Below are 23,903 nucleotides of genomic sequence, written 5' to 3'. Positions count from 1 at the left end.
CGCCGTAATTTTCCAACACCTTTTCCAGGGTGTCTCCAGATTCTTTTTTATTTAAAAAGATGAATTTTCTATTTTTCTGAATGTCAACTGAATGTCAGACTTTCGATACGAAGTACAGAACGGGCTTTTCCCTCACCGCCTTTTCATTTGTGAAAAATTAAATATGGCGTCTAGCCTGAATTAAGGTCCATAACAAGGATTTCGTATTGCAGCTGTTTGAAAGCTCGGGTATTTTAGTAACTGCATTTTCAGAGCAGGGTTCTGCTTGCCTGGGCATCCGCTATCTGTTAATTGAGGCGAGGGAGAGAGCAGTTACTAGACCTGTCAGTGTTAATCAAGCCTCATCTCTTAACACAAGCCGCACTTTGCAACGGGCTGAAGATTAATATTCCGACCGAAACAGATGATAAATCATTTGTACATAATTAGCGCTAGGCAAGGTTATAGCTGACACGAATTTTTATCTTAATTACGGGGGAAATTTGTTCCATTAATTTAATTTGTCGTGCACGGACGCGCCCGCGCCTAACTAAGTTAATCTTACACCTGTCAGTGCGCTGCTGAGGTAGGTTTTGTCTCCAAAAGCTAGTTAGCTAACTTGCTGTCTACTGCATCCTAAACAGCAATCTTACAAACACAGAACTAATGCTTCTTCGAATCTTTTCGAAGTTGACTCATTTCAATGAATCGAGTGAACCGGTTCACAAATCGTTCACAGCGAATCGTTTAGATCAAAGGAGCCGACTCGTAATAAACCGCGAGAATCGAGTGAACTGGTAGACTATTAAAATCACTGAAAATGTATCAGACTGGTGAGCTTATCAAAGAAAGAATATCAAAAATCTTACGAATAAAACCAACAAATATGAAGACTGTAGGCAACCTGACGATTTTACAAGTTAATTTTTTTAGGTTTTGTTTTTAACAACCGAAATTAAAACACAGACGAAATTGAGATTTTAATGAATAGCATTATATTAAAATTTACAAAAAAGTTTTATTTTAAAGCTAATAAATGTAAAATGGCTTGTAGCCTAGGCTATGTAAATGAAAATTATATTCAGGATCTTTTTTGATAGCCTAAGCAATTATTAATGATCTGGACCAAATACAATTGCAATAAAGACTCATTATTTAATCAAATAGCCTAATTAATAGGCCTACAATACAAAAATGGAAGTCATTTTTAAACTTAGGTAATTTCACCATGTCATGGCAAAAAAAAAAAGGTGACAAAAGAATATATGAACCACTGATTTGAACAGTTTTCAACTGGTTCTTTGAAATGAACTGTTTGAAAGAACCGATTCGCGGAAATGAGTTGTTGGCTTTCTGTGACTACCTGCAGAGCGTCAAATGAAGTTTTTAGATTGTCAGCATGGTCAAGATTTTCAACTAACTCGTTGAAAACCAATGCATCAACATTTCTTCACAGCATATCTGCCAGGATAGGTTTATATCTGGGCATGATCTGTCACAGCTAAGCGTTCAGTCTTCACATTTCTTCCGAAAGCCTTCTCCTAAACTCTAGAGGAACCAGTTATTTTCCCATTCAGACCAAAGCAGCGATACAACTAAAATATAAATTAAGACTTGAATCAAGACTTTCAATTTCAATAACCCTTCAATTTCTCTCAATCTAACTTCAGTAAAACATAAATAAATAAATACGTAAATGACTGTTAATATTGTTCGATCCCTCAATTAAAAACAAACTATGCATTCAGTGACTTGATGTTTAACCAGTCAAAATCACCTCAGGGGAAAGTGTGTAGGCCTACCTCTGAAAGCTCATCGGCAAAAAAGAAGTGTTGACCAAAGTGTAGGACAACAGTGCTCTCTGCTGGATTTAAAATGTATATAGTTTACATTTCTCTAATCTGTAGGCTCTGCTATTTTAATTCCCACAACTCAAAGAGTTTGATGAATTCTGACTTTATAATTGTATCGGATATTAATGCAAAATAAAGAGATAAATAGTAGTTAATAAATAAATAGTTTCGTAGAACAAAAACAATTAGAAGATCCGATTAATTTACTGTTTTGTCCAACTCATCTGCAGTGTTTTGGCGCCCTCTGCTGGACATTGTTGAAGGCATCGCTTAAAAACACTAGGACACTCAATTGTAGTTTGACTTCTCAATGTTCGATTTAATAGCAAGGTATATTACATTATAAATTTTCCAAATACAAGTACAACTGAGAAAAAAATGCATTTATGAAATACTGCAATACTGATTTAGTACAAACATGAAATAATGGAAAAAATAAACACTTTTTTTCGTATTCAAAACCTTGTGCAGAGTCATGTCCTCTCAAATATAAACAAAACAGCTCATGAATTTTATGTCCTATATTAACATTTTATCATTCTGAAAATAATATGCGTATATATATGCATTTTGTGAGTTAGTGAACTTAAAGTCGTTGTAAATACTGCTAACATAGCAAACTGAGAATTGTGTTAAAATGTTTATGCAGAGAGGAAGAAAGTTGCATCATGAAATTAGGCTTTTGAAGTGCAGTTTTTTCAGCATATATAATGTTCAGTGGAGAAACCATCAAGTATTTGAGCCAAAGTTTTGTTGACTATCAATATGAAAGAGAAGCTTTTATTAAAGAAAAAGAAGAGATTCATCTCAGATGTTTTTATCAACCATTAAGGATAAGAAAAGACTCATTATTGTGCCTTTTAGCCAGGCTATTGAATTTTTATGTTTTCTTATTGTTTTCTTGACTGTTTGTATGTTTTATAAGCAAAATAACCATTTTAAAACCCCACTTTTGCCCAGTTTCATGTCTCCATTCATGTGAATATTCATTTGATTTTACAGTATCAGCCTAATTATGTGCACAAATACCTTCCCCTTCAATATTCCTTTACATTCATAAACGAAACCAGATTGGCTAAGAGGTAAAGATGGACAGAGATGTCAAACTGTCGTTCTAAATGAGAAAGAGTGCAGTATTGTACAGGGCTGAGTTATAGTCGCTGAGAGGTCCTATAGTGTGCTTGTTCTCCAGTCTCACAAAAGAGGAATCGCTGTCCTCCTCATATTTCGTCTAGGTAGAGGGTCACACTTGCTGCCTCTCTCTCAGCAGGAAGAGGCACTGATCTTCTCTGTTACTTCAAGATCTGATTTGGCGACAAGAAACCGGAGCCGTCCTCCCCCCAGACGAATCAAATCCACAGCACTGTGAGAAGCAGACAAAGCAGGATTCAAATGTCAGGGTTAAAAGAATTTATAATTTATAAACATTTATATTGCAAAGGATCATGCCTGGTGAAAACATTACGTTAACACTTTGCAAACATTATCTGCTAGCCGAGCACTGACCTCTGGTAGTCTGCTCCAATGAGACTGGTCCCATTCACGGCCAGGATTCTGTCACCAATGCAGAGTCGCCCATCTGCAGCAGCTGGTCCATCTGGAATCAGTGTCCTGATGTAGATTCCAGGAGAGTTCAGAGGGGTATGCTGTGTATCGAGAGAAGGAGAAAACAGAGAACTGTTTGTTGCCTTTTCTTACAACAGAAATACGGAATTGTAGCAAAAGCATCGGTTTCAACAGACTAGTGTTTTACAGCTCATAATATCAATCAGAATTTTGTGTAAACCACAATCAGACATCTGTCCAGTAAATAGAAATTCATCAGCATAAAATGTAAAAGTCTTTTGCTGTTTTATAATAAAATTTTAACACAAGCTCTGTACTTAAGCTGCCTTCGTGTCTATAAATAAAATAATATATCTTAACTTGTCAGTTGTATTTGTATTTATTTTAAATGAGCTTTCCACAATTCATTATTCAAATGCAATGCTATGCTGTACCAGGTGAGCTACTGAGCAAGTTTACTGCATCAGAAAAGACATTATTCTAAAGCTGTTATGTGATTAAAATGTCAAAATGATGGATTTAATTAGTTTACAAATCATGCAGGATGATAAAAATGTTTTGATATAATTAGATAGAACTGGAAAGGAAACACAAATAAAGCAATATTATTATTATTTTAAATCTGATAATGTATTCATAATTTGTGTGAAAAGCAATACAATTTATTGGTGTTTTATTACCACTAGTGTTCATTTCAATTCGAAATTGCAGTGAATTGTTTAAAGGGGTCCCACTATACATTAGGTGACTTAGCTACTATGCACTTACATCAACAATAAGTACAATGTACCTAATATGTACATATTGTATTGTAAAACACTTTTCTTCTATTGATTTGCGATTTTATATATATATAAAAAAATTAAGTACAATGTAAAAACGTGTGTGCATTGTGTCAAATTATTAATTAAAATGTAAGGCCACCTAATATAAAGTGGGACCTATTAAGGTATGTTTTTTGGATGTATACACACATGTAGGTAGAGGCATATTTTTTCCTCTGAGCCTACAGTATATGTGTGAGCATCATGCTCTCTAGGTTTTGCAACAAATCTATAGTGCTATGGGTTATATGCATAGACCATTGACCGCCAGTGTTAAATTTCAGTAGAGCAGTACTGCAGAGACTCACAAGCCCATCGATAAGTCCCATTCCCAGGCCGTAAGGTCCTTTATCCAGGTCCACTACAAAGACGGAACAGATATCATCAGAGTTTGGGGCCAGATGAGAGACAGGGACAGGGAAAGGAAAACCACAACCACTCAAAGGGCCTGGAGTGAGGCAGGGATAAACAAACAAACACACACACACAGGACTCAGTGCTCATTTGACGCACACGCAGACTCTACACACACTCCGTAGTCGGGCCAATAAACAAAATCAATATGTTCTCAATGGGAAAATGCATCTGCTGCACATGCAAACAAAGTTATTAAATGATGCAGAGAGTAAACACATAGAAAACTGACAGAACTATACACATTGAAATCTGTTCATATGTTTATAAGAAATAAACACATGCATTCACACATAAACTCATTCAAGTGAAATAAAAGAAATGTACACAAATCAGATATGATTATATGTCTGTCACTGAATAATCAAAACTAACACGTGCAATCACTAACAGAGTCATTCGTATTACACAGTACATTTTCATATCTGCATTGTGTGCAATATCTTATTCATTTCCTTTAATCACAATAATGCAATTAACAAAATATAGCAGCAATGTTTAATTTTTCGACTCAATAGTACTCTTTTTCTATAGTGTTAATCTTTTGTAATATAGTTTTAATATTTTCTAATATGCCTCTAAGAAAAGCCAGCATCTTAATGGCATCATGCTCCAGGAAGTGAGTTTTTGGTGAGAAAACTTCACTATTAAATCAAGCATTAGTCTCTTATAAATAAATACACACTGGTAAGTGAAAGTTTTTATTATTATTATTATTATTATTAGTTTGTCTTTGGAAAAAGATGTTGTTTTAATGTTGTTTTCATCAGCTGTTTGGACTCTCATTCTGACGGCACCCATTCACTGCAGAGGATCCGTTTGTGAGCAAGTAATGCTAAATTTCTCCAAATCTTTTCTGATGAGCATCTACATTTTGAATGGCCTGAGGGTGAGTACATTTTAAGTAAATGTTCATTATTCCTACAAAATCATCTTAATATATATGTACTGTATAACACGAATGATCCAAGAGACAAAATCTAGCAGAAAGAACACACACATCCACGACCCTAAAGGCGTTTTTGACTTGCCTTCAATGCCATTGCTGATGAAGCCATTGATTTTCTTGTGCTCTGGAGTTGAACGCATGCAACCATTGGACTTTGTGTGAGAGTGTGTATGTGTGTGCTCTTGTGGGGCATGCTCAGGGTAGTGGGCTGGATTGGACTGTGTGTTGGAGTGTATATACGTGTGTTCCGGATAGAGGGGCGTATTAGGTGGAGTCAGTATACAGGAAGAGTCTGTCGCTTGGGTTTGGCTGGCGTAACGGACGCTGGTCCCATTTCTGTAGTGAATGCTATGTGGCGGCTTGTCTCTGGGACGTTCCTCAGCTCCAGCTCCCTCTCCTCTTCCACCGAGACCCGCGGAGGAGACCCGCACCTCCCCCTCTCCCTCCCCACGCAAAGGAGGTGCTGGATGGGGACTGGAGTGAGGCTGAGGAGGCTCACGCTGGAGAACCGAATAACAATGTTATCATCATTTTATTAATATCCATATTTTTTTACAGAGCCAAGCAGGAGTTGACAACAAAGGTCAAACATGTCAGTTATTGCTTTGCATGTTTGCCTATTTAAGAATATAATGCTATGATGAGATTTAAAAAAAAATTGAATTTTTAAAATGTGTAATTTTGCTTTGGAGAAAAGGACTTTATATTTGTATTATTTTCTACAATTTTAGAAGACACAGTTGAACCACATTTGAAATGAATATGGTGACTCCCATATAAATTAATAGGATTGGATGCCCTGTGCTGAAAACCCACAATAAATTGGATACAGTTTATTATCTTCAATTATTATAAAAATACATTTTTTATTAACCTTTTAATAAAAGGTTTTTAATAGGGATGTGCATTATGTTTAATTTCAACTGCATGAGTATCTGAACGATAAATCAACATTCAGTACACTTTTGGAGGAAGAACTTTAACTTAATTATACCATATGGCAGTTAAACTGATTGCAGAAACAAATAAACAATGAAATAAGGCTTGGATAATCTTTAAACAGTGTTGCAACACTGGAAAATTTGTAGCGTTTCTTTGTGGACTGATTTACACATGGCCATAATTTAGCCGGCAGCTTCTAATTAAACACCTAATCTTGTAATCAGAATAATAATGACTATCATGTCTAGAATTTAAATCATAGTGTTCTGAGTTACAATACTTAAGCTAGTTCACTTTTTTTTTTATAATGACCAACAAAAGCCAGATGTTGATGAATATATCTTAATAATAATGTTTTTGAGCAGCAAATCAGCACATAAGAATGATTTCTTAAGGAACATTTGACTTTGTATACTGGAGTATATATTAAAGGGATACTCATCCCCAAAATAAAAATGTTGTCATTAATCACTTACCCCCATGTGGTTCCAAACCCATAAAGGCTTTGTTTGTCTTCATAACACAATTTATCATATTTTAGATGAAAACCGGGAGACTTGTGACTGTCCCCGTCGGAACGCAACAAGACCACGCCCCCTTTTTTGTGTATTCATGTGATCGAAGGTAAGTCAAAAAACTGATTTAGTGACGTCATTACTGCAGGAACTAGAGGGATGTATTCCAAACGGGTCGTTCGATGTAGGCGAATTCTGTTAAATAAAATATTTCTCTTGGCATTGAACTTTGAGCTTTAGAATTTTACAGATATAATTTATACTCTAACAACAACATTACAGACTAACTAAAGTTTAAAACATGGGATCACGAAAAACGGGACCTTTAAATTGTGTTCCGAAGACAAGCAAAACTTTAGGGGTTTGGGGGTAAGTGATTAATGACAAAATTTTCATTTTGGGGTGGACTAATCCTTTTAAATAGTTTTTACTGTATTTTTGATCAAATAAATGCAGCCTTAGTGAGGAGAAAATACTTTTTTCAAAAGTTTTAATGATTTTTTTTTAAAGAAGTTTAAGGCTGCAGCGTTTTACTTGTATTTTATTCAAAATTACCTGAGAATCCTGACGGTCTGAACAGCCATTAGAAGGATGGCTCTTGGAGCGAAGACCCCAAAGGAAATGACGAACGTAAAGTAGTTGACGGTATATATTGTCCTCCACACTGTCACTCTCCAGGTCCACCTTGAATCCAGCACTTGGCAGCACAATAGGAGGATGGTTCTCAAAACTCTCTAGCAGATCAACTATTGAAAATACACAATTGCATAATTTACACTGGACTGCACAAAGTCTCTGGAAATAAAATAGACAGTACTTATTTATATTCCTTTAATGTGTCTACCTGTTCTGTAGATATATGCTTCATCTTCACTGCTTGGTTGCCAGATTGGTACAGGAGCGAGCTCCGCCATTTGCTGGTACTGAGTGAGGATTCTGTGTAACTGCACCGGCTTCAGAGATGGATACTCTGCACACAGAGCTTTCCAACTCATCTACAAACAAACACGCACACACACACATAGGACCCTATTTTAACGATCCAAACACAAAGTATAAAGCGCAAGGCGCAGGTGCACTCAGAGCATGTTCAAATCCATTTTTGCTATTTTAACGATGGAAAAACGGCTGGCACAACCGGACGCATGGTCTAAACGGGTTGACCCTATTCTCTTAATTAGTAATGGGTGTTCTTTTTTTTTTTGGCATAATGTGCAATAAACCAATCAGAGACTCATCTTCCATTCCCTTTAAGAGCCAGTTGCACTCGTGCCATGACGGATTTGCTGTTTACACGGTGGAATTTGGCAAGCACAAAGACAGAAAGCATCTCCAAGATGAAACAGAGCTGCTCGCGTGCGAGCAAATAGATAGACTAATTCTGATACATGCGATGACTATCCATTATGACTTATAGGCATTTACATATACATGTGCTGCTGTGTGTCCCTGTGTTTAATAAGCAGCGTGTACGTGTGTTGTGGACACGCCTATGCTAACACGATCTTTAAATAACAAAGAAAAAACATTGCGCCAAACTTTACACCGGTTTGAGATTGTCGATGGCTCAGTCTATTTTCAGCTCTTTAAAATAGCAATGCACCTGAACACGCCTCTTTTTTTGACCAGCACGCCCATGAGCGCGCAAATGAGCGCAAATGCATATGCGGGAAAATGCGAACTGAGACTAGCAAACACAAGGCGCTGCGCCTTGTATAGCATTGTGCCGGGTGTATTATAGGGCCCTTTGGGTTTCCATGTTTCAAGGGGACATTATGGGGACATAGATGTAATGGTTTTAATACTGTATAAACTGTATCTCCTTACCCTAAATTTTCCCCTAAAACTACACCTCCCACAAAACTTTCTCCTATTTTAGATTTTCAAAAAAGATAATTCTGATGATTTATAAGCAACCTTTCCTTGTAACATACAAACACACAATAAATGTTTATTATTATTATAATTTTTTTTTTGGTTGTTTTTTCGCAAATAACCTTTCAGTAATCAGTTCTTAAAATAGTGATTTTTTTTTCTCTCAGTTTTAAGAACCTTTTTTACTCTAAAGGAAAACAAATCATAATTTTAAGAAGTTAAACTACAGTCAAGCTATCTAATAATTATTTATATAGTGTACACTACTATAAAATTTACTATAAATTAGTTTTTCTGTCAATTGTTTTTTTAATTATATATTTTACTTTATTTATAACAATAAAGCTTATATTATCAGTGCAATATTGAAATGATTTAGTACATACAGTCTTAAAATTATCTGAAAGAACCTGATTTACTATATAAAACAGATATAAAATTGATATGAACTGCAATACCTGTGAAAGCTGTTGTGGGGATGTGGCAAGGATGCTCACAGCGCTACAGAACTTGGCAAAGAATTTATGAGCGAGATGACTGTGCCCCGCCCCTTTTGCCCAGTCCAATAGCATCTTGACACTAGCCTGGATCTGCGGGACCCGAGAACGCTGAAACCAACCACGAGTGGGGCCTAAAACACACATTTACACACAACTGTTATGCAAAGGATGCATATGAAAACACGAAAGACTTTTCAGAATCATGGCATACTGTAATACTGGTAATAAAATGAAGATGGTTCCAGTGAATAGGCACAACTGTAGTCACAGTTTATTACAGTACTACATGTCAAATTGTGTGAGTGTAAGAGGGTGTTTGTGTGTAAGACCAGCTCTGATCCTCTGTCTGTTATGACATAAAGAGGATTATGGGTGTCTGGAGAAATAATCTTCACCTGATCATGAGTAGTGCACACAAAAAATACATATGTTTCATACTACCCTTTAAAAAAGGAAACTGGTTTCTGGTTTTGCAACAAGTATTACTGATATAATAATAATAATAATAATAATAATAAAAACTATTACTGTCATTAAATGTATTATATTTAAGCATACACTGCTGTCCAAAAGTTAGGATGCATTAAATTAATCAAAAAATTTATAATGTTACTTTTTTATATATATAAAAATGCTGTTCTTTTGAATTTTCTTTATTTTCTGAATGAATGATTGATAAGAAATATTTCAACATCACCAAATCAGAATTATTTCTAAAGGATTATGTATTGCTAAATTAAGCTATGCCATCACAGAAATAAATTCAATTTGAAAATATATTCAAACATAATTTTTTTTTATTATTGTAATATTTCATTATAGTTTTATATTGTTTTTGATCAAATAAATGTATATATTTACCTTGGTGAACATAACAGACGTTTTCCAAATAATTGTAATATTTCAATAAAATAAAATATTAAAATATTATACTTATAATATTAATAGTATACTTAAATGTGTCACTAATTAAAATCTCACTTAAAAAATCTTCCCTAAAATATTAATCAATTACTTTATTAACACTGAATTGATCAACCTGAAGCTAAGCAAGCAAACGATGACTCACTATCTTACATCTTTGTAATTCTGCTGTTTTTGTATTAGAAGAGCAGTCTGGACCTTCTGTTTAATATTTCTTGTCATGTATCATGAAAAAATAAATAAATAAAGTAAATATTTATTCCCTAAGAACTGATGGAGAAAGTCCATTGGCTCGCAGGTTACAGTATCTTCAACACTAGAGGGCAGAATGAATACTTTGTTTCAATTCATCAGTTTCCATTCTGATATGTCTTCATTTGTAAGTCTTTCTCACCCCTTTTTCTTCTGCCTGCACTTGCTGACTCACTGCCTATGTCCTGTTGTTGCCATAGCAGCATGCTTAATTAAAATATATGACAGTAATATTTGAGAGTGTCTCTTGAGTCTGTGTGTGTGTGCTACACAGAAATCAAAGGGGTAAAAAGATTCTAGAAGCTGAGCTTGAACAAACCTTTATCGATGAGTTGATTGAAGAGTGAGACGTTGGTGAAGAAGAAGAGGTAGGCAAACATTTGACTCTGAATCTCTGAATGGACCTGGTACTGCTGCAGCAGGTCTGATGTAGTCTGAAACACACTCACCACCCTGCGAACCGCCTCTGGCATCACACACTCAGCACACACACAGACTCCAACAGCCCGCCGGCACTGCTCTGATGCAGACTCCGTCCCAAATGGGTTACAGTCCAACAGCCCGGGCAACACAACGTACAAGGTCTGGAATGTGAAGAACAGCCATTTGTTATAATAACATGAACACCCAGACACCTATAGACACACATTATATACTGTACAGAGCTGTCAATTTAATGTATTAGCTAACAAAGAATGATTAATTCCTTAAACACTGTCCCCATGACATTGATCAAAAATACACTAAAAGCAATCATATTGTTAATTATTATTACATTTTAAAATGACAGCTTTCTTTGTAATATATTTAAAATGTAATTAATCTCCTGTGATGGGAAAGCTACATTTTCAGTCATTACTTCAGTCTTCAGTGTAACATGAGCATGTGCAAAATGCATATCTGTAATATATATATATTTATATATAAATGCAGAATTCAGTCTGGCCGTAAAGAATGTACAGTAACATCTTTTTGCCAATGTCATATTAAACAGCTAGTTTATCCAAAAACTCAAGAAAATGTCCTCACTTACTCACACTTGTGTCACTCCAAACCTGTATGAATTTATTATTTTACTATTTATTATTTTATTATATACTTTTGTCACTTGATCATTCTAATAATGGTCAGAATATTGAAAAACTTTCTAATACAATAACTCGATGAAACATAAATAGTTGGTATTCCAGGTGTGTACAGATGTGGTATATCACCCACCCACCCACACACACACACACACATATATATATTATGCAAAGCCTGCCTTGTATATAGTTACTGTAAGACATGTATTTTATAAATAAACAGTAAAAAATAAAATAATTCTAATAGGCTTATTTGGTACTCAGAAACATTTCTTATTATGAGCAATGTTGAAAAGAGTTGTGTTGCTTTTTATATTTGTGGAAACTGTCTTTTAATAATTTGTTCTATAATAGAATTTTATTTTAATGCACACTGATCAAAATAATTAAATATTAATTTATTTCTGTAAAAAAAGAAAAGAAAGGAAAACCAAAATACTTATTGAACCCGAACTTTTGAATGAAAAGTAAATAAAACTAAAACTAAATTTACCTCCACATCCACTGTTTGTAACAATTATTAAATATTTTTACTAATTTGGTACAATAACGTGATTTCAATTATCATTTTATTATTCAAAATACTAATATTTGATAAACTGCAATTAATTCAGGAAATTTAGTAAATAATTACTATTAACTACTATAAATACTATTAAGTACTGTTACTATTACTAACTACTACTACATTTGTGAATCAAAAATGACAGACAGGCTACAAATAGGAAAAGACAATGAGGACACGAGGTGGAGGAGAAGAAGACCTTAAGACATACAAGCAAACCAGCAGCCACACACACATTAAATAATTCATTCCCAGCAGCCCTGGTAACATCCTACAATGGTGCGCCACACATTTAACGTAATACTACCCTTTACCTTAGTGATGTAGTAAACACACTGCTGAAAGGTGTACATGATCAATTCCTCCAGGATGGTCATAGCTTCTTCGTTTGCTGATATTGTTGCTGAGAGGAGAGATTCTTTAGATCCCGCTGCAATAAGGGACAGAAAAAAAAAATACTATTAGACCAAATGCAGTATTTGCTGTCTTTTACACCTCTAATCCTCCTGTCTATTTAATGATGGACCCTATAAACCCAGTTCTCAATCCATGCAGAATGTGCTTCATACCTTTATCATCCATGAGCTCAATAGTCTGCATGAACGCAGGTGATTTCTGCTGGATAAAATACAGTATTTCGATGGCATTGGACATCCAGAAGAAAATGAACTGGAGATCAGGCACTAGGTCTGAGATGCTGAGCAGAGACAGCGAGGCTGGATCTTGACTGTATAACCACACAAAACCACACATTCATCAGCCTTCAGAATTAGTGACGGCCTATTCAGCAGCGCATGACCTTAGAGTGTCACGCGTTCAAAGTGCACACATGTGCGTATTATAAGGCGGAACATGATACTCACTGCTGAGCTTGCTTCTGTGCCAACTCCTTTGTCTTCTCCTGCGAGACACAGACACCGATGGCAATTAATGTCATCAAAGTTTAAATAGCTTCACGTGGGAGGTATAATACCTTGGTATCGTTTCTAAGTTTTCAGACTTTTCGTCCTTGCTCTTTTCTTTGGCTGGTTAATATTGGCGCTGACGGCTGACCTTCTAATATTGGATTTTAATAATTAATGAGTTTAAAGACATTCATTAAATGCTTCAGGATAGTTTCATTGGGAATCGGTTAAATGGACGTTCACAAATGAACACTATTCAACAAATTTTGTGGTGTTTAAATCAACATAGGCGAATGCATTTGTCAACAAAGACAAAAGGGCATGTGAGGTGACTTGGAGTCCTGACCCTCACTGCAGAAAATCAATGAGTGGGTCATCTGGGATTTATTCTCATCATGCTAATGCTTTTGCAGTGCATTATGTGAAGAAAAAACGCACTTGCACTTGGACATTGCAAACATGCAGTATCTAAATTCTAAATATATCTAAAATGCAATGCAATATCTAAAATCTAAAGTGCAACATTGTAAATCAATCAATGGAAAGTCATAGAGACAAAACTTGCTTTGTTTGCCTTTCTATCATTTTCTTCTCCCATATTGAAATACAATCAGCCTCAGTGACATGATATCGACTACAGTGTAACAGTTGGAGCAATTGTGGGAAATACGTTTTAAGTTTTAGTGAGCATTGTATGATGGTAAAGGTAAAAATATTGTATGATGAACAGAATTAATGTTTATTTCCCTGAAAAGTACAATATTTTGATGCCAAACTGGATATTTCATTTATTTGCATTGGTTGGCGTCAAATATTTATTTCTTTACAAGCCCTGCAAATGACATGCAGAAAAAAAAAAAAAAAAAATCAGAATTAGTTTCCACAAATGAAGAATTTGTTCCCTAGTTTAAGTTAAATTGTGGTCATGAATTAAGATGTTTTTTGCTCATTTAAGTTAATCATGGCTACTAGAAAAAAAGAGAACAAATTATAACAAACGTGGCCATTATGTACTACAATGGGCAAACAAATGAATAAGTTGATCAAACTAAAATGATGGAGCAAAATAATCAAACAGGAAACAAATTCCAAATTTATGGAAAGTAATTCTTAAATTGTGGCCACAATAAATACATTTTATCCTCATATCGTGTCATGTCAGACACCAACCAAATGGATCAATTAGCCTAAATGAAATATCCAATATAGCAGTATATTGTGCATCCATACATTTCAGGGAAATTAACCTAAAATGAACTTACTTTTATTTGTCTCTGCACATTACATTTGTATAGAAGTATTTTAAAATGGAAAAAATAACACAAACACAACTAAGCAGTTGATACTAACCCATGCAATGGTCTGAATCCTCTTGGCAATTTTCAGCAATAGTTTACCGAAGCTGCCAGGTGGAAATGTATTTGCTGAGTGCTTGATGCATAGACAAAGCAAATATGCTGGTGTCAGCTTGTGGTCATCTCCGCTCGGCTCAATAAGTGTCAGCACCCGGTTCACCAGCGCATCCTCGTGAGCCCGCTCAAATTCCAGCGCAAGCTTTCGTTTCTGTGTACCTCGAGCAGGAGCCTTAGATCTGCGCTGAGATACCACTGGTTCATGTAATACGGCCCCACACATACGACATGCATCCCCTTTCTCAGGCACACTCCCAGACTCACTATCACATAGTCGTGCCAGCGCACGAAGTCGAGTGAGAGTTTGGGGAGGAAGAGGTTTCGCACTTAGTGGGTCTTTGTACAGAAAGATGTAATGAGCACCAAAGGACAGCAAATCCCCATGATGTAGAGGAGTGGGCCGCTCAATACGCATGAAGTTAACCAGTACATTGCCATGAGCGACGGGCTCCAGAAGTAATCGCTGGTCCGAGGAAGAGCGCCGTTGTGGTGCACGACGTATTCGGCAGTGAAGTGGAAGCACATCTGGAGATGACAGGCAGATGTTTGGCCGTGCTGATGCTGTTTCCTGACCAACTGTGTGTTGCTCTCGATTCAACAGGTAAACCAGGCAATCCTGACAAAACGAAAAAAAAAGAAAGAAAAACAAACCATACAAGACTCAACAATTACTCTAGAAATACAAGACAGAAGCAATTACTTTTTTTTTCATTTTATGATGTAGTATAGTATGCATTATATTTAAATGTTTGGGATTGGGACAATTTTATGTTGTTGTTTTTTTTTTACAAAAAGTGTATTTATGGTCATTGAGGCTGTATTTATTTATAAAAAAATACTGTAACAACAGTAATATTGTAAAATATTATTAAAATGTAAACTATTTAACTGTTTTCTATTTTATTATATTGTAAATCGTAATTTACTCCTGTGATAGCAAATCTGAATTTTCAGCAGCCATTAGTATAGTCTTGGTGATTTTTGCTTTTACCTGTTGGTTGTACCCTTGAAGGAGCAGCAAGTGTGGTGATTGGTAGAGAGAGTGTTTAACTCCGCCCCCATCTCGTTCTTTACGTGTCTCAGCGTCTCGTGACGAGCGTGTTCTGATTGGCCCTGGGAGGGTGGAGTAGTACCGTTTAGGTTCCTCACCAGGCAGACCCACCAAGTTAAGGCTGGTTTCACTGAGGCTGCGGCAAAATGTGGAGCCGTGCTGGAGTGTCATTGTTCCTTTAGCGCGGTTTCTTTGTAGCTTCTTTGCTTGAGCATTGATATCTGTCGGGGAGAGAAAACCACTTAGGTAATTGTGACTCATTGTCATCAGCCAAAAACTATCCATATGGGGTTTAATTGAACAGATGAGCTTAACAAAAGATACTGACTCAAAATTGTTTGTTAAAAAAAAATTATAATAAAAAAGAAAATAACTAGAAACATCATAAAATACATTTAACCTTGTGCTGTCTGTTAGAAGTTACCAGTTTTCTTAAATCATGCTAATACACACAAGTATTTAAAGAATTAGAGGACAACAGTGCACAAAAAGGAGTGAATGATGGAGGTGAAATGCAAAGTGTAATAAAGATAAACATTTTAGGTTGTATGCCTTGCTAAATAACCTAATTTTAAACAAAACTAGTGTATGTTACGGAAAATAGTGCATACGTCATATTGACTTAATGGTATGGTACATTCGGTGCTTTTTAGTAATATCTAAGCTCGCATACCCATTCAATGTCTAGAGGAAAGAAAAAAAAAAACATGTAAACATATTGCAAAAACCTTTTATTTAGTTTGTTCCCAAAAGAAAATCATAAATTCAATAAAAAAAAATTGGAATGACACAAGGGTGATTAATTGAGGACATTTTCTTGATTTTTTGAATAAACTAGCTGGTTGACCTTGGCAAAAAAGATACTAGGCCTATATTCTTTAGGCCCAGACTAAATTCTGTATTTATATATATATGTTTTACAATTATGCATTTAGCACATGCTCAAGTGACACCAAAGAGAGAAGTAGTGGCTGAAAATTCAGTCATTGTATCACAGTAATACATTATACTTTAAAATCTATTCAAATAAAAACAGTTGCTTTAAATTGTATTAATATTTCACAATATTAATGTTTTAGTGTATTTTTTATCAAATAAATGCAGCCTTGGTGAGACTTCTTTCAAAAACATTAAAGATTTTAATTATTTTAAGCTAATTTGGAATCTTATAAATAGAAAATAGTTCCAAATATATAAATTCAAAGGCATGATGAAGTAAGCGTAATATTCTTGCCCAACTGGGACATGCAATGAGGGATGTGACTAATAATTGCATAGGGGGCAATACATGGTGGTATAATGCTAGCTATAGGAAGTCAGCACTTGATTAGTTCATGAAGCAATGCGGTAAATAATGGGTCTGCAAAGTAATGGTATTGTATATGGAGGTGGGGCTGGTGGCTGACACCATACCTGAGGACAGTCCCCACCTTTAACAATAGTTGTACAGGGCTGTATCAAACGCCAGCCCCGGGGGGAGCTCCGATGGCATCTACCATGCCCACTTCTACTCAAGGTTGAAGATAACACAGGGGAGTTTGTGTGAGTCCCTGGGCATGGGTAAACATCACAACAAATCCAAATCACCAATAATAATAATAATTATAATTATTATTATTATAAAACATGAATATATACACATAATTCTATTCATTCACTCAATCAAGCAAATTTTACCATTATCCTCTATTTATATTTTCTTGTAATGCAACACAGCATAGATGTTGTATCTGAGCTACTATTAAACGCCGTCTACACTTTTAAAAATAAAGGTTCTTTAATGGCATCTATGCTTCCATGAAGAATCTTCATCATTCATGGAACACTTTCAATGCACAAAAGCTTCTACATAGTGGAAAATTTTCTTTAGAAAAATATTCTTCACACAAACTAAAAATGGTTATTTTAAGAACTTTTTGTGTCTGTGTGTGGGAGGGGGGGGGGGGGGGGTTCTTCTATGGCATCACTGTGAAAATTAAGATTATTATTATTATTTTTAATCTTTATTTTTTTAACAATGTAGAATTACATGTGATTTTGGCTCTATAATAGATTCTACAATTATTTTTATAGATACTAGAAGACACAGCGTTGACGTTACAGCAACCATTGGTTATTCAAGAAATCTTTGATATAGGAATGAACTGGAATAGGTTAATTTAATTATCGTTCTACAATATTCTGACATGGTGCTAATGCAGACATAACTGCCAATCCAAACCTATTATAAAACGTGCATGTGTTGGTAAATACCTCAACGCTATCCATAAAGCCCCCAGCAGCATCTGTCACTGAGTAATACAGTATGTGTTTGTGCAGATGGTGTGCTGACTTGCAAATGTAATCCCCCAACCCTTCTCCACCTTTAGTCATCTGTGACCTTCATAAACCCTTGATCTAAACGGCCCACCCTCTCACCCATCACTGCCCTTTTGATTGACTGTGAAAATCACTAGACACATTCATTTTTGGGAGGAAAGTCCTAACGTGAGGAGCAGCAGCATCTCTTCCCATGAAGAAACAGCAGGAGACTAAGCCAAGTTTAAGAAGACCACTCTGAACAAGCTTAATGACTACGATCCCCAAATAAGCCTGTGGCATTTTTATTAATTAAAATCCAGTCACTTGTAGACAAGAATGACAATAAATGTGTATATACAACATGCACCCCAGGAGAAATTATTATGCACCAAATAAAACAGTAGCAAGCTTACGATAATTGGAAAAATTCCCAGGATACCATAATGCATTACTTGAGCAGATGATTCTTCTAACAAGTAAGATTAACTGAAGCTTCTAGTTACACAAACCAGGCGTTTTTAGAGCTAACTGGGAGTAGAGTGACCTTAAAGGACCAATTCACAATTTTCTACATGTCGATGTATGTTGTAACAACACAAAGCTGGTTGAAAATCGACAAACTAACCTTATAAAGCAATGAGAAATAGGACTCTTAATTTTTTATTTAAAGATAATTATAAATAGTACTGCATCCTAATCCAAACCCTAAATAAACACATTTTGCATTTTAGAAAAATAAAAATCTATATAAAAATTCTAATTAATGATGTCTCCAAAGGAAGGTTTAATCAAATATAGCCCTCTTCTAGTGACAAATTTGGCCCCAAAGTACAGCTACACTAAGAAACCAACACACACATGCATTCTCTCCACCCCACCAGGAAGAAAAGCAGTTCAACCTGAGGATAAATTATCCTGAGTAATGTGCCTGCTGATATTGATTTAACTTCCACCCTGTGTTTTGGCTCAATGGCCACCTTGTTGAATTTGTAATTTAGTACAACAGCACCCAGGCACAAACAGAAAGAGAGGGATAGAGTGAGAGAGAGAGTTACATGGCAGTGTTATGACTAGTCTGCAATAAAAAGGCACAAATAAAATAGTGAAACTGAGACCTCAATTCAACTATTGGAGGCTGGCCATACTATGGCAGATCAAATCATGCATTTATCTCTGGCACCTGCTCTGACAACTGTGTGTCGGCATTAGTGAACCTGAGCAGCCCTGAACGGCAAAGAGCAATCAAGATGTAGTGGCAGTTAGCATAGCTCCACAGTGTCGATAGTAGTGATATGTTCAACACAACTGTAACATATTAATTAACAACTATTACATGTCCAGCTCTCAGCACTTAAAAAGAGCGAGGTGACAGCAGATTTTAAGCTTCTGTTTTGCAAATGTGGGCAACCAAATGTTTAAAAACAAGTTTATCATTAAAAATATGAGAAGTATAATGTCACATTTAAAAAATTTTATCCTAAAAGTGTGATTAGTCTGGAAGCTAACAACTATGGAACCTCAAACTTAAAAAATAATGATTTGAAAGGCTGATAACACACTTAACTGAAAGATAAATATCGTGAACACAAAATGCTTGCATTAGTTGTTTGCAACTGAAAACCATCGTACATTTTTTTTTTTTTTTTGCTCTGTGTAAGCTATTTTTTTACTAATGCAAGAATTTTGTGTTCACAATATTTATCTTTGCCATAATTGGCATAAAAATACAAAATACTCAAGTGAAAAAAGTATTATAGTTGGAAGTTTCCAATTTCCCGCTTCTGACTTATCCAATATTCTGAAACATCCAATAATATTTAACTATTAGAGCTGTCAAAGTTTTATCGTTAACATTTTATGAATAAATTTGCATTATATGAAACACAATAAAAACTGTATTTGATATTTATTTGAATCATAACAGTGTGATTGATTTGGAAACTAATGATTTAATAATGTTCATGACAGTCATGCTAATACTGCGTTCCAGACAAAAATCTGAATTTAATTTATATTATAATTATAATTTCCTCATTAAAATTATTATTGTATTATTATTGTAAAAAAAAAAACTACTTTACTAGATAATTCTGTACTGTAACTGTTACTTTTTAAGTAAATCATTGTTATTATATTATTTTCATTTTAAGAAATTATTTGTATACCATAACATCTCTAAACATTCCATAAAACGTCAAATTTGCAAATAGTTGTAAGGTTTTTGTCTTTTATCAAATAATTATAATATAAAGTTTACATTCATTTGTCTTGAAAGGTAAATACTGAAATTACACAAAAACTTTTTGGCTCTGCTGTACTGGATTTTTCTGTTTCAGTTGATTAGAAAATACAATCACACAACAAGAACATCTTCTGCTGAGTATGTATTTCTCAGTGAATGCATTGGTGCATTACCTGCGGTGACTGTGTCCTTTTCTTTGGCTGCCAGTTCCTCAACCTCAGCTCTTCGCCTGAGCTCAAAGCGACGAGAGTAACCCTCCTTTGGCTTCCAGAGGTCCTGCAAGAGGAGGGGTTTCTCGTTGTTTCCTAGCGCCCGAAGGCACTCAGTCCTCCACCGCCGATCTGGACCCTCAAACCGTCCAATCACATCACATAACACATAGCTACAAGCCGAGGCCTTGTTTAGAGAATAGCGCTCAAGTGCTTCTTTGATCAACTCTTGGGCACTGGAACGAGGCGTGGCGAGAACGCTTTTGTAGTTAGCGCCGGCGCTGATTTCATCACCAAATATCTTCAGCACACCTGGTGCAGATGATTGGGTGGAAAGCTCAGCTGGATCGTCCCGTACCTGCTCAGGTAGGTCGGTCACAGAACGACGATCCCGATAACTTAGTGTCCGGTACAGAACCTGGGTAAAAGTGCGACTCTGACGCTTCAGCCGGTTTTTGGATGGCAGAGACATGCTGGCAGATGAGGAACCGTAGAACATGGTGCTGGAACTCGCATTGGTTAAAAAACTCCTAGAACTGAGAGAACAACAATTTGTAATAACTGGAACCAGAGAGCTGACAAGTTGAGTTTTGAGCCTTATTTATACATTTATATGAAAATACATATTAAAATACCAGTATTTTCACAAGCTTAATATGGTTTTAAGTATGTTATTTCTGTCTCTTGCTTTAATGTGCCAGTTTGAAATATTAGGTCGCATTTCCAAGCATTCATTTTGCCATTAATTGTAATAATCCTTTGAGATTTTTGTTTGCACAAGGAGTCTGACAGCAGCCAGTGCTCCACACAGAGATCTGATCTCATCATCAACATCAGTCTGTCTGGAATAACATGAAGAAACAGAACAAACTGAGACTAAAACTAAATCCAGAAGATCTGTGGCAACATCTCAAAGATGCTTCAAAAGCCTGTGCTAGATATGCGATAAGGTATGGCTACAGGAAACTTGTCAGCTAATTTCAACTCTTTAATTTATTGTTGGTTTTAGTCAGTGGAACATGGCAGTACTGCACAATCAGAAATATAGATGAGTTTATTACACACACACACACACACACACACACACACACCTAGAGTCAGAAAGACGGATAGAAATAGACAGGATGGGCAAGGCTGAATTGTTGGATAAAGAAAACAGGGATGTTGCCAAGTATATTATGGAAAATACAGCTTAATGGAAACTATGAGTAATAGATCTGGGAAGCTATGAAACAATCATTCTCAATATTCAATAATACAAAATTTACATTAAAAAATTAAAGCTGCTCATTGCACAGTGATTAGAGACAGATGGGTGATAGATAGATAGATAGATAGATAGATAGATAGATAGATAGATAGATAGATAGATAGATAGATAGATAGATAGACTGCAGAAACACCTTCTACAGTGTGTGTGTGTGTGTGTGTGTTTGAGAGAAAGAGAGAGAGACTGCATCAGCTAAAATCCCCCACTACTCGGCAGTCTGAACGGAGACCATCTGCTCGTGCGTGAAAATACTTCACAGTGCGCTCGTGAAGCCTATTCACAAACTGCATGTAGTTGACATGCCGCCCCACATTTAAATAATCTATCAGGTACTGCGTGCATCTAAAGTAATCATTCGTTCCCTTTTTGCACCCTTCTGATATGCGCATAGTTATTTAAACAAAGCGTTTTATGGTTCTTAAAGGCACAGGGCATTATATGTGAATGAATAATTTAACCTTCATAAACATTTTACACTCTACTGTAATGTAACAGAGATTAACATTTTTTAACTGACGTACAATAATGAAAGTTTCATTTTTGTTCTTGAAAAGACTACCAAAAACATCAAACTCGAGGTAGCAGAATATTTATTACCTGTCAAACTCGTTTTATTCCCCGTTTGCTGAAGAGACGCTCATTCGGAGGCATTAATTTTAAAGAAGCGCGTCGGGCTACTGCGGGTCTCCACTAGCAACGGCGCGAGCCAACAAAGGCACCTGCTCGAGAGTCCTAATCCGCTTGTGCGTCTTAACGGTGCTCCGCCAGCCAGTCTCAGAGCTCTGATCCCTCACAAGCCGCTCGCTTGACTCCTATTATTGACATTTGCCAGTATTATTCTTGCTCATTTGTTAAATTGGCTCCTCGGGCCGGTGGGATACAGTTTAGGTCCGCCCAGTAACTGTCATGGAATGCGACAACGTCTACCTGTACAGAGTGAGGTGTCAAACATAAATCAGTATTTAAAAAATCTATTAGTGGTGTGTTCTGAATGATTTACCTGATGGTTTTATTTTTGGCCGCTCTTCTTGGGCAGTCGTTGAAGCTGTTTATCCCTTTTCCCCTTCTTTTATTTGCCCGTCTCCACTGGCTACTCTAGAGTCTGCATGCTTAGGCGTCTGCATTCCCTGAGCCGACTGCAGCCGGAAAAACCCGAACCGAGAACTCGAAGCTCTCGCGTGTCGTTACGTTTGCACCGTATATACTGTCCACGATTAATTCAGTATTGATGTAATGAACTACATCTGGTTAGTTTCCTACAGTACCTTTCTGAACTTGAAAAAGAAGTATGCTTAATTGTATGTCATACACACATTCAATATTAAAAGCCTTGCATATATATACTAATATAGCCTAATGTTACTGAAATAAGTGCACATAAAGGCCACATAATTGTACTTAGAGTATATACCTACACGTTTAGAAGAACACTTTTAAAAAGTGCACTTTGTTTTACATTAAATGATTTACCTTTAAACCATGTTTAAATAATATTTTGTCATGTTTTAAAGAAGAACACAGCCTATTTTAATGTAAGTAGCCTGATTATAGTTTTATTTAATATTACATTTAAAGTAATTATATTTCAAATGTCCTAGACTGCAACTTCAGCATTGCAAATGTGTAATTACAAATATCATATTTTTAAGTAGCGCATACAAGCTTATAAAGCAATTACCTATAAAGATGTGGGTCAAAAAATATTATTAGCTTCACCTGCATAATTGTAAACTATAGCCTAAGACATTTTCATGTAGTTGTAAATAACATGCAATAAACTTATATTATATTCTGTATGATTCTATTCTCTTCTTATTACAACAATGACTTTAAACATCCACTAAAAATATCACACCGGTTGATGAAAAGTAATTGCAGTATTTGATATACTCTACCTGGTGTCACTGAATGTGTGCAAATGCATAGCCTAGTTTGCTCTACTGAGCTATATTCAGATGGCTATGATCCATATTTATCTACTCGCTGTTTCTGAAAAAAAGGAGAGAACACCCATACCCTGAAAGAGAATAACTCACATTTAGAACATTCACATACAACAATGAATTAACTAATCTACTTAACAGCAGGCCTAACTAACATGCACTTCAATGTAAGATCCACACATCTTCTGTGGAGTGAGTTAATGTTTTTATTTTATTTTATTATTATTATAATTATTTTGTCTATACCTTTTGTTTGTTTAAAAGAAACGACAGGTTAAAAAAAAAAAAGCCAAAACTGTTTTACATTGACAAATTCAAAAAAAGAAT

At 35.6% G+C, this 23,903-nt stretch overlaps 1 protein-coding gene across 4 annotated transcripts; it reads right to left on the bottom strand.

Annotated features, from left to right (window-relative positions):
- Positions 1–2,144: 2,144 nt before the first annotated feature.
- radil (Ras association and DIL domains) lies at positions 2,145–22,893 on the bottom strand. Of its 4 annotated transcripts, none has more exons than XM_026204652.1 (17): positions 22,634–22,893; positions 22,231–22,560; positions 20,328–20,899; positions 17,042–17,161; positions 15,552–15,832; positions 14,499–15,176; positions 13,107–13,144; positions 12,813–12,970; positions 12,558–12,673; positions 10,913–11,177; positions 9,376–9,548; positions 7,887–8,037; positions 7,598–7,788; positions 5,668–6,085; positions 4,531–4,670; positions 3,339–3,478; positions 2,145–3,195 (listed from the first exon to the last, which is right to left on the bottom strand). In XM_026204652.1, exons 3-17 carry the CDS (start codon positions 20,860–20,862, stop codon positions 3,096–3,098), a joined length of 3,504 nt encoding a protein of 1,167 aa, XP_026060437.1. In that variant the 5' UTR covers positions 20,863–20,899; positions 22,231–22,560; positions 22,634–22,893; the 3' UTR covers positions 2,145–3,095. The 4 variants fall into 4 exon arrangements, with proteins under 4 accessions (XP_026060437.1, XP_026060440.1, XP_026060438.1 ...); XM_026204655.1 differs by having other exon boundaries at positions 4,531–4,583; positions 22,634–22,892; XM_026204653.1 differs by lacking the exon at positions 22,231–22,560.
- Positions 22,894–23,903: the final 1,010 nt, after the last annotated feature.

The sequence above is a fragment of the Carassius auratus genome, chromosome 26 (genome assembly GCF_003368295.1).
Source record: "Carassius auratus strain Wakin chromosome 26, ASM336829v1, whole genome shotgun sequence".
Lineage (NCBI taxonomy): Eukaryota > Metazoa > Chordata > Actinopteri > Cypriniformes > Cyprinidae > Carassius > Carassius auratus.
The sequence above is the reverse complement of the archived record's forward strand: the minus strand, read 5'-3'. Positions and strand labels throughout refer to the sequence as shown.

Bases quoted from the DNA above. Each gene is read 5' to 3' on its own strand.
- radil (XM_026204652.1), bottom strand. From the start codon at position 20,862: ATGTTCTACGGTTCCTCATCTGCCAGCATGTCTCTGCCATCCAAAAAC. The intron at 7,789-7,886 runs GTAGACACATTA...TATTTTCAATAG, and splicing joins AGCATATATCTACAGAACAG to TTGATCTGCTAGAGAGTTTT. The intron at 6,086-7,597 runs GTAATTTTGAAT...TCGGTTCTCCAG, and splicing joins CAGACCGTCAGGATTCTCAG to CGTGAGCCTCCTCAGCCTCA.